The 10,247-nt window shown below is 56.0% G+C and overlaps 2 protein-coding genes across 3 annotated transcripts; one reads left to right on the forward strand and one right to left on the reverse strand.

The window, feature by feature from the left end:
- Positions 1 to 31: 31 nt before the first annotated feature.
- LOC101081743 (myotubularin-related protein 9-like) lies at positions 32 to 6,015 on the reverse strand. Of its 2 annotated transcripts, none has more exons than XM_019836588.3 (10): positions 5,684 to 6,015; positions 5,397 to 5,505; positions 5,031 to 5,156; positions 4,742 to 4,915; positions 4,011 to 4,237; positions 2,483 to 2,644; positions 2,167 to 2,308; positions 1,864 to 2,084; positions 429 to 580; positions 32 to 374 (listed from the first exon to the last, which is right to left on the reverse strand). In XM_019836588.3, exons 1-10 carry the CDS (start codon positions 5,866 to 5,868, stop codon positions 316 to 318), a joined length of 1,557 nt encoding a protein of 518 aa, XP_019692147.2. In that variant the 5' UTR covers positions 5,869 to 6,015; the 3' UTR covers positions 32 to 315. The 2 variants fall into 2 exon arrangements, with proteins under 2 accessions (XP_019692147.2, XP_006934596.2); XM_006934534.5 differs by having other exon boundaries at positions 32 to 346; positions 5,684 to 5,868.
- A 2,046-nt stretch (positions 6,016 to 8,061) lies between these two features.
- On the forward strand, positions 8,062 to 9,446 carry FAM167B (family with sequence similarity 167 member B). Its single transcript, XM_003989812.6, has 2 exons — positions 8,062 to 8,322; positions 8,998 to 9,446. The coding sequence occupies exons 1-2, from the start codon at positions 8,062 to 8,064 to the stop codon at positions 9,226 to 9,228; spliced, it is 492 nt and encodes a 163-aa protein (XP_003989861.1). The 3' UTR covers positions 9,229 to 9,446.
- The last annotated feature ends 801 nt before the right edge of the window (positions 9,447 to 10,247 follow it).

Genomic DNA, 10,247 nt, shown 5'->3' on the forward strand with positions numbered 1-10,247 from the left:
TTTCCCTTCTCAGTGACACCCAGGGAGCTGATACCAGTCATAGATATCTTTATTATTTGGACCTTCTCCCCCACACTACGGACACTTCAAACCTGGAGCTTCGGTATTAAGGGCTAGGCTGGGTTGCAGGCACCGTCATCCAAGGCCCAAAGGTACTGAGGGACCTGGAGAGGTCTCAGGAACGTCTCAGCCACTATCCAAGGAGCCAGCCCTTAAAGTTGGGGCTCAGAGGCTGAAACTGTTGGCTGAGAGAGCTTGGTCTTCTCCTTATCTGTCACTATTTGCCACACCTTCTCCCATGCTACCTCTGAAGGTTCAGGTGGGCGGATCCAGCGCAGAAATAGGCCTGAGGAGGAGGAGGACAGAGAAGGAAGCTGAGCAGAGGGGTTAGCTAGCTCCCCAGGGAAGAAGTTGGGGTAGGGGGTCACCTTGCCAGAGTCGCAAGCTCTGGAGCTCCACGGAGGGCCAGATGGCCAAGGGATTGGGGGCGTAGAGCGGGTTCCGGAGTTTCCGTCGCTCTTTTGGCTGGTTGAGCCCAGACCACAAGGAGTGTGTTCGAGTCCTCACTTCACAAAGGCATCTGTAGGAAGTGAGTTTCCAGACTCAAGCTATGCCTTCTGGGATTCTGGGTTGGGGACCCTGGTTAGTAGGGTGCCAGCCATTCTGGGGCAGTGATAACCTCTCCTTTTTCCTGCACGTGTTCTTGCCAGTCAGATACATGTACTGGGCACTAGAATAAAGTAGAACAAAACAAAGTCCTAGTTGTTCAGGGGTTCTACTTAGTTCTGCCTGGAAGTATCAGGGAGGCTCATGAGAATGGGCCACTTGGGCTGGGTCTGGCTGCAGAAGTTCACCAGGTGCGCAAAAGCGTGGAAATACTCAGGAGGGGAGACTGGGGCCGAGAGCAAGAAAGTGGGAACAGGCCCAAGTGAATGTTGGCGAGTCTTTTTAAGCTGGTGACGGGAACTACAGCAGTGAGACGGCTGTCCCAATAGCCCACGTGGGAAGGAGAGTCTGGATTGGGGTTAGCAGGAGGGGTCTTTGACAGGAAATGACCAAGTAAGAAAGTTTTAGGAGAAAGGCTGTATATGAAAGACGGGAGAGGGAGTTACACAAAGATAACCATTTCTAACCTGGATGACCCAGTAGTGGAGTCAGCGAAAACTACATGGGGGATGGGGACCCAGGCAACTAAAGAGAACAGTCTCATCTCAGACCGATGAGAGATGGCTCTGGGGGGGCTTGGGAGCACATGGAACGAGCCAACCAAATGGTAAGAACAACCACTGCTTGTGTGCCAGGCACTGTGCTAAGCACTCCCCATGCCTTAACTCCACTAATCTGCACACAGCCCTGCTCTGCAGAGACTGTGGCTGCCCTTAGAATCCTCTCCTTGCTACAGATGGATAGAAACTGAGACAGGTTTCCTAGGATGCCCCAACAGGTGAGTGGTGGAGCTGGAAGTTAGGCCCAAACAATCTGACTCTGTTTTCAACCTCTACACCATTGCTTCACTAGAATCAACCCTGCAAGTGGTAGGGAGCCCCAGAAATGATTTATTTTGCAGCAACTCTCCCCATCGGTCCTTGTTTTTAAGCTAGGGGTGCACGTACCCTTGGTTCTGGACAGAGTAGGTAGGTCTGTAGGATTGGCCTTGGACCCATTCAAATCTGGGTTTGCAGAAATTAGGGGAAAGGGTGGGGTTTGGAGGCAGGGGAGGAGAGAACACTCCAGAGTTTTCCCCAAAGAGAAACTCATTCGAAGGGCAAAGATGCCTTCCAGGGACATAGGTGCTGACACAGCAGGTGTCTGACCCCACCCTGTGCCTGGCCCCTGACTCACCTTGACACCCCCTTAGCTCACCTCTCCTTTTCGCTGTTGCAGAGGAAGGTGCCAAAAGGGGAGGCATACGCGTGCTCAAACAGGGCCAACAGCAGCCCCTCCCCAAACTCCAGTGACAGCGGGAACTGGCGGCCCAGCTGCCACACGCAGTCCAGGAAGAGGAGAAAGGTGGGTGCCTCGTGCTTGGAACGGGCATGGGAGAAGGCCGAGTGGGCACAGCGCAGCTGGAAGGGGTGGCCAGCCTGGGAAAGGGGTAGAGCCATGGGCACAAGGAAACAGGGTTTCTGGATAGAGGGGCTGGGCTGGGGCTGAGTGGCCACTTACCTGGATCCACTCCCGCTCCACCAGTTCCTGGAATCCAGCCATGGTCCGGCTCAAGGGGTCCAGGATGAGCTGGGCCAGCGAAGTCACAAGCAGGGTGCTATCTGTGCCTTCAGCCCCATGCACCAAGATGCAGGCCCCTTCCCTGTGGGCCAGGACTTATTAACTGGCCAGTCCCTCCCTGCCTGGGGTGGCCGGGCCAGGAATCGAATGGGCCCATTTCTAGACTGTATGTGCTTACTAAGACGTGGTTGTGTGCCCAGGGGTTGAGAGCCCTGCCCGTCCGCCCTGTTCTCTGCCTTGTAGGGTGGGGCCTTACCTCTCCATGCCCTGGGCTGCTAGGCAGGCGGTGCTCAGTGCCTCTTTCACATGTGCCAGCCAGCAGCAGCCTTCTAGTCGACGGAGCCAGCTATCCGTGCTCTGCTGCAGGTCCCCACAGGCCTCCACCAGGCGCACGAAGCTCTCCTGTAGGGGCTGTCCCCTGCACAAGTGGGAATCTGGTCATCTCATCTCCAGCCCAAGCTCTGGTGAGCACAGCCTGGGAGCCAGTGCTCCAGACCAATGAGGGAGACAAAGAACCCTCAGAGGAGCCCATTCGACAAGAGGGACACAGGACCCTTTGGGGAGCTCACTTAACCTGATGGGAATGATTCAGTATCTTTGGGGATTCCCCAATCTGATGGAGGAGACCCAAGACCCCTTGGGGGAGACCTAGTCTGTTTGGGGGGGGGTACCTGGGGAAAGGTCACACAACTCTGTCGGAAACAATGACATGGGAAACGCCCAATTTGATGGGAGCAGCACAGTACTCCCTGGGGAGTCCCCGTCTGACAAGAGAAACACAATACTCTTAGGATTCTGGTATCTGCCCCTACTTCCCAGAAACTGCTCTGCTCAAGATCACCAATGTGACCTCCCACCAGAAAATCTAATGGAGATTTTTCCAGCCCTGTTTAAAAGCCTTCAATGACTCCCCTCTGCCTTTAGGATAAAGTCTAAGCTCATAATCGTGGCATTCAAGACCTTTTCTCTGGTCGCTGTCACCCCTTTAGCCCCATCTCTCTATACACTCTACCTCACACTCTATACTCCCACCAGACTGACATACTTGCAGCTCCCCAGGCAGGGCAAATGGCCAGGAACTCTGCAGTTCTGTCCACCTGCAGTGTCCTGCTCTCCGGCTAACTCCTTTCCGGTGCCAGGTGAAAGGGATGCTTTCTTTGCACTAGCCACACACAAGAGAGGGGCGCCTGCTCTATGCTGCTGCTTATCACACTGAATCCTAACTGCCAATTTACTGCGGATCTCTCAGCCACGTCTGGGCTGGCCACCATCTCAGCCTCTGGTGCTCAATCAACACTGGCTGAATAAAGGAATAAACGGGTTTGTATTCTGGACAGGGGAGCTTCCTCAAAGCACAAAAACTCCCTTAGGACCTCCTCTCGGTACTACCAGCACCTGGAGACCCAGGTAATAGTTACAGGTGTGCAGGTCCAGCACTCAGGGCAGGGCTGAGACCAATGGGGAGGGGTGTGTGTGTGTGTGTGTGTGTGTGTGTGTGTGTGCGCGCGCGCGCGCGCGTAGTGTAGTTGCTCCTGGAAGTCAGTTTAATGGAGAGAGGCTTTTTCTTTTCCAGGCAGAGTTGGGGTGCCTGGAGAGAAATGACATCTGTCAGTGGGGGTGTGCAAGTGGGGATGCCCACCTGGTGGGATGGCTACCCGGAAATGCCTGACAATTCCTAAGGTTCCTGGAAGACACCCCCCTACTCCTACTCTTCTCCCGCCCCCCGCACACGTTCATGGAGAGTCCTGTAGGAGACCGCCTAGGAGAGGATGAAGACCCTTCACCTCTCCAGCGGCCGGTGCAGCCTTTTCCAGCCAGGGTAGGCGGCTTTGGCCTCGGTCCCGCCGCCAGTCATGCGGGCCTGTTTGGCGGCCTGAGACGAGCGCGTGTCCACGATGAAGCCCCGGGCCCCGGGGCGAGCCCCCAACAGCACAGCTCGCAGCAGCTCCTCGTCCTCAGCGCAGCGCCTTTTCTGGGGACCAGTCAGGGGCTGGCTGGAACGTACCAGCACCTGCGGACCGGGACTGCGCTCCGGAAGCCGTAGCCACCCAGCCTTGGCTTGGGGACTCCTCTCCCGGAGCCCCGAGGGAGGGTCTACACACTAGGGCAGGTCTAAAGCTGGCAGGGGCAGGCCGGAGCCTAGGGCCTTAGCGGCAGAACTGGCCGGGCGCCGGGCCCGGCCTTGGGTGTGTTGTAGTCAGAGGGGAAAGGGACCCGAAGAGTAGGCCGTGGACGAGTCCAGGGTTGACAAAGAAGGGACTAAGCTCAGGGGGCCCGACCGGCCGGGGGCGGGGCCTGGGGTTGGCGAGACTCCGAAACTGGGGAGAGGGGCGGGGTCAGAGTCAAGGAAGGCCGGAGGGGGCGGGGCCTGTTGGAGGCAGGACTGGGCGCGGCCAAAAAGGCTTGGAGCCGGCCGGCGGCAGCCGCGCTGCGAATTGGCCGGACCGGTGCAGAAAAGGGCCAAGAAGGGCCGCAGTTGGTCCAAGAGGCAGAGTCTGGGGAGGGGCGGGCTCACGGTTCCGCTGGGCGCGTGGTGGTAGCTGAGCACAGGGAAGCGGCCTCCCTGGCGGAAGCGGGCGCTGCGTGCCAGGGCACCGTCGTCCACAGAGCGAGGCACGATCACCGCGCGGGGGTAACTGGGGCACACGCTGAAGTCCTCGTTCACCTCGCTCAGCCGCCAAGCGTTGGTCTGCGGCCCAGGGAGAGGCGAAGGCCAGGTGTAGGGCACCCAGTGAGTGTCCGGACCCCACGCCCCTTCCAGGCGCGGCGCTCGCACAACCGTGGGCCCCCAGGACCGCACCCACCTCGCGAGCTACTCGCTTGTAGTAGCGTTCGGGTGGGTGGAAGTGCCAGGCGTCGCCCAATCTCAAGCCCTTGGGACGGTAGAAGAACGGAAAGGAAGTGATGACCGATTCCAAGGAGGACAGCGCCTGGGGAAGGAAGTTGGGCGATCTGGGCAAAGTCGGAATCATCTCGCCCGCACCCTCCCAGCCCCTTTCGCCCCTCAGCTCCCTCCTCTGCACTTACTCCAGACCACCCTGCGTCCCTCACCATTGGCTACGTTCCAGGGTAACACTGGATGCCGAGTCCCCTTGCGCAGTAGCCCCCGTTTACTCCTCTCGTTACGGAGTAGGGGTAGTTTAGGGGCCTCGGGTGCACTGCTTGTGTACCTCGATGGACCGGGCGATGTCCAGCGACGCTTCCACGCCCTCTATTTCCAGCTGCAGCACTCGGAGGTCCTTACAGCGCAACGTGATGGTGCCGGAGTCACTCGCGACCCTGGGGATGGACGGGCTTAGGTTGAGTGTCACCCGCCCGTCACCAGGGGAGGAGAAATGAGTTTCTTAGGACTGGACGTAATGCAAGGGTGCAAGGGCTCCAACTGCTCTTGCCCTCCTCCCTCTCCTCCCGGAGCCGCAAACTCCCCGACTACGGGGACGCCCCCGCCACGTCTCACCGCTTCTCGATAGAGTCTACGCTACGCAACAGCAGCAGCCACAGCTCTGAAGTCGCCTGGGGCCCTGGCGACAGCAGCAGGTGGTGGCCGGTGAGGCATAGCGTGCCACGCAGTGGGGGTGCCTCCGGACCCCTCAGGAGCTTGGCTTGGGCCCGGCCGGTACGAATCAGGTCCGAGAACTCCATTCCGCCTGGGGTGGGCCTAGGGCCCAGCAGAAAGACTCCAGGAGCGTCAGGCGGGGCGAGCGCGGGCTCCGAAAGGGACAGGAACTAGCTGGGCAGCTGGCGACGCCGGCAGGACAGCTGTTAAGGAGGCCCCTTGGAGGAAGGGATCGAACAGTTTCACAGCAATTTCCCCCTCCTACTGCCAGCACCTCTTAGCGAGGAACCCGGCCAGAACCTGTTAAGGAAACCTCAATTTCATCATCTGTGAAATGGGAAGAATAGTCTTGCTTACAGCCCGTTACCTCGTGTCTTGGTCGCAGGTGGCACTTAACAATTTTGTTTTTTTAAAACTCAGGTGCTGCCACTCTCGCTGATTTAAAAAAGAAAGAAAAATACCATTTCTTGTACCCTGGTGGAAGGGGTTGGAAAGTGTGGGTGTGAAACTGGAAACTGTCTACTTCCTCCCTCTACATCTGAGGCTGGGTGGGGGAAATCCCTTAGTCCACCTTAAATGCAAGCAGCTGTGTCGCTGGTGCCCCTCCCCCACCACAGCTGGAAGTCGCTGCCTGTGGGCGCCCTCTATGGGGGCCACTTCTGGTTTAGTCTTGCCCTCCGAAGCCTCAACTCGGATCACTCCATCCTTCCACCAAATATGAATTGCCTGTACACTGAACTGGGCCCTGTATTTAGTGAGAGGACCCAAGGATGACTGGAGAAGGTTCTGTTCGTTAGGATTTTCAGTCTAGCAAGAGACACACACTTAAGCTGATAAATTACAAGAGTTTAAAGGATTTACTGGAGGACCCATCCATCCATCTCTCCATCCATCCAATTATTCTTTCATTTCTTAAATGATGCCTACACTCTGTTAAGTGCTGATTACTAAGAAGAATAAGACAGATTCTTGCCTTCAAAGGGCCTTTTGGTCCATTAGGTTCCACACGTCTAAAGTCCAGGCACACACACACACACACACACACACACACACACACACACAAAACCCTTCTTTCAACACACACATTTCATTAAACACACACAAAGAAAATAAATCATAGGGGACACCCATAACATAAACATAAAATCGGAATAATCTGTGAAAGGAACCAGACATAAAAGAATACAAATTGTAACCAGCTGGGATGGGAATTCGTTAGAAATGCAAATTATCAGGCCCCACCCCATATGTCTCTTTTAACAAGCTTTCAGGAGATTCCCATGCACACTAAAGTGTGAGAACCATTGGAAAGTACACAAAAAGGCAAAACTAATCTTTGCTGTCAGAAATTATGGTAACAGTACCCTCAGGAGAGTAGTGACAGGCCAGGAGCACTTCCTGGATGCTGGTAACACTCTTGCTTTATCTGGGTGCTGGGTACATAAGTGCATTCAGTTTGGGAGAATTCAGCAAGGCATGCATTTATGATATGTGAGTTTTTCTGTGTGTATATTTCAAAACAAAATTTTAAAAAGGGAACAGCTCTGGTTGAAGCCCTGGGAGGGACAGGAAGAGAGAGGGTTTAGGAGCCCTTCTACGGCTCTGCCTTTATCCCATATACAGTCCTTAAGGGGTTTCCAAGGGAACCTAAAGTTCCTTAAAGTATAGCTTGAAATCAATCATTGATCTGTCCCAATAGAGAGTCGGTGACTTGTCCAAAGTCTCACAGAGCCAGCACCAGAACCCAGATCTCCTGACTCCCCGGCCAGGGTTCTGGACACTGTTCCTTTGCTACAAGGCCAGTGTCATGAGTGAGGATGGCGAGGGGGAACAGCTCACCAGCCTCTGTCCAATCCCCACCCCTTAACTTGGGTCTTGGGAAGAAGGCCAAGACTCTAGTGTGGATGATGCTTTTCTCATCCTGGAGCAACTTCCGTTCTGGGAACTGGGTGTCTCCTTCTGGGCAAGGACAATAAAATTCATCCAAGGGGCTGGAGGAACAGGGCTCCTCCTGCCCCCACCCGGATGAGCATCACGTGGCTCCTGGGTTAGCAGGCCAGGAAAATCCCAGCCCTTGCACACTTAGCCTCCCATACCCCTCTATTCACCCAGCCTGACACACTCAGAGAGACCAGACCCACCTTGAACACTCACCGTCACACATTCCCTGGCACAGTTCCATCACCTTCAGCTCCTGCCACCTCTCCCCAGCAATACCGCCACCCTTTCCCAAATTCCCAGAGCTGCAGGCTTGCCCTGTCACTCACCCCAAATCCACCATGTCCCTGGGGCCACTGAAATTCCAGCCAGTAGGTGAAGAAAATGAAGAGGATGAGGAGGGAGAGAGCCTGGACTCCGTGAAGGCACTGACGGCCAAGCTACAGCTGCAGACACGACGGCCCTCGTATCTGGAGTGGACAGCCCGGGTGCAGAGCCAGGCCTGGCACAGGACCCAACCCAGACCCGCACTGGGGGGCCCTGGGACCCTCTGCGGCTTCGACTCAATGGACTCTGCCCTAGATTGGCTCAGACAGGAGCTGGTGAGTCAGGTGGGGTGGGCGGGTCTTGCAGAGGGCCTAAGGGCCAGTCAACCGTAGGACCCAAGAACAATGGGTGTGGGGAGGGGTTGAGAATGGACCTCAACTCCAGCAACTGCCTGCTCCTGTTGCTTTGTCCTGGGGCTGAGGAGCCATGAGTGGACTTGTCCAATGTTTTATCCAGGGAGCCTTGCCAAAGCAGGATTCCATCCGATCTATCTTCTACCGACTACTCCCGTGGCTCTGGGGACAGAGCCCTGGCACCAGTTATAGGTGGGGAAAGTATGGTCTCCCCCACTCTGGGAATTGCTATACCTCAAAGATGCAGTGAAGGACAAAAGGAGGCATTGACCACACCGTAGGCAGAATCTGAGGAGGCGAGCATTCCATAGGTGGCTCATAACCCAGTATGTGCGAACAGAAAGATGCCCAGGCTCCAAATTGGAGATTCCGCTTAGTTGCCCTGGGGTGGGGCCCCAGGCACCTGTATTTGTTTAACAATCTCTCCTTAACTTAGTTTTAGAGCAAGATCTGAGAGACGGGGAGGGATCAAGCTGGGGCGAGAGGTGGTGGGGAAGCCACAGCCTGTGCGAAAACCCAGGGTGTTGACAGGAAGGGAAGAATGACGAAAGTGGCTGAGGACCAGGCCAGCAGTCTCACGCCCCCTCTCGGCCGCAGCGGGAGATGCAGGCTCAGGACCGGCAGCTGGCAGGACAGCTGCTTCGGCTGCGGGCCCAGCTGCACCGGCTGAAGGTGGACCAAGCCTGTCACCTGCACCAAGAGCTGCTGGACGAGGCCGAGCTGGACCTGGAGCTGGAGCCGGGGGCCGGCCTTGCCTTGGCCCCGCCGCTGCGGCACCTCGGCCTCACGCGCATGAACATCAGCGCGCGACGCTTCACCCTCTGCTGAGCCACACCTGCACCTCCTGAGACCTCCCGGGAAGGGGAAAGGAGGGGTGTCCCAGAGGTGCCAGCACTTCGCAAAGTGTGCTGGGAGGGTTAGGAGATCACTCAGCTTTCTGGGAGCATAAAGGCCCCTGCTGCCTTAGCTTGGGAAGGGGGAGTTGGAGGAAGGGGAGAGGCTCGCCGACCCCCAAGCTCTTCAATAAAGACCCTCTCTGCTTCCCATCAAGGTCTCTGCAGTCATTTATTCAGGCCCAAGGTCGTTGTGTGTCATCTGTAGCTGGGACCAGGGATTACACTGCAGGAGAGAAGGCCCAGGTGGAGATGAACAGAGGCACCCCCCTCTCCCCCTAGCTCCAGCTCTATCTCCCTATTTTTACCAAGATCAGAGCTGGAAAAGAACTTCAAATCCTAAATCACCCCCATGAAGGTGACAGGTCAATGGGCAACTGATGAATGCAGGACCTGGTGGACCTGGGTTGAAAAGCCAGCTCCACCATGCATTTTCTATCAGATCTGGAGGCGGGCCCCTTAAGCCTGCAACTGTTTCTTTCTCTCTAAACTGGAAATGCTACTTCTCACTCCGCAAATAGTTGGAGATGTCTTAAGTGAGACAATGCACAATAGACACTCCATAAACTTGAACTGTGTCTTGCTTATCCTTGCCATCACCCGTGGTATTAGTACCATTGTGCTGAGGCCCAGAGATGGGCTGTGCAAGGCTCTGTGTCACCGGGTTCTTTTTTTTTTTTTTTTTTTTTTTTTTACATTGTATCTTCTCAGCCTTTGTTTCTGTATTACCCTCTTTGTCTGACTTTCCAACTCAGGCTTCCTCTTCCCCCCACCCATTTCCTGTCCCCCCCTTCCCTCTGCAGCTGAGGTGCAGGCAGCATCAGCTTCCACCTCACAAACCCCAACAATGCTCTGTGGGCTCCCCTCCCCCAACTTGTTCACTAAGTGTAGGTCTGGTGGTGGTGCCGGTGACACATTTATGTTTTCCTCTGGGTGGGGCCAAGGCCCCGCTCT

This window comes from Felis catus, chromosome C1 (genome assembly GCF_018350175.1).
Source record: "Felis catus isolate Fca126 chromosome C1, F.catus_Fca126_mat1.0, whole genome shotgun sequence".
Classification (NCBI taxonomy): Eukaryota; Metazoa; Chordata; class Mammalia; order Carnivora; family Felidae; genus Felis; species Felis catus.